This window comes from Nestor notabilis, unplaced genomic scaffold, assembly GCF_000696875.1.
Source record: "Nestor notabilis isolate BGI_N333 unplaced genomic scaffold, ASM69687v1 scaffold17456, whole genome shotgun sequence".
NCBI classification, from domain to species: domain Eukaryota; kingdom Metazoa; phylum Chordata; class Aves; order Psittaciformes; family Psittacidae; genus Nestor; species Nestor notabilis.
The window spans coordinates 502-758 of NW_009932567.1; the positions used below are offsets into that span (position 1 = coordinate 502).

A 257-nucleotide genomic window follows, 5' to 3' on the forward strand; every position below is an offset into this window, starting at 1 on the left:
CTACTGGTTCTTGTGAGCCTCCTCCTGCTCCTGCTGCCCTGGGCGCCGGCCCACCCGTGCTGTGCCCGCTGGGTGCTGTGGGCTCCTCTCATCCACTTTCCTCGATTCCAGCTACGACATCGGGTCCATCAATGCCTCCGCGGATGGTGTCCACATCCACACAGTGCTGCAGCTGGCCAAGGACGAGGCCGGGCGCCTCAAGATCTCCAACATCACCTGCAATGCCTCCATTGTCAGGATGCATGCAGGCTTATCCC

At 61.9% G+C, this 257-nt stretch overlaps 1 protein-coding gene across 1 annotated transcript in view; it reads left to right on the forward strand.

The window, feature by feature from the left end:
• The window catches only part of PLTP (phospholipid transfer protein), a gene marked incomplete at both ends in the record, with an annotated part of 2062 nt that overhangs the window by 415 nt on the left and 1390 nt on the right, over positions 1-257 (forward strand). Inside the window, one exon of the mRNA XM_010016471.1 lies at positions 112-257. This exon is cut by the window's right edge and continues 1 nt beyond it. Within this exon, the coding sequence (XP_010014773.1) occupies positions 112-257 (146 nt within the window). The remainder of the gene's footprint in view (positions 1-111) is intronic.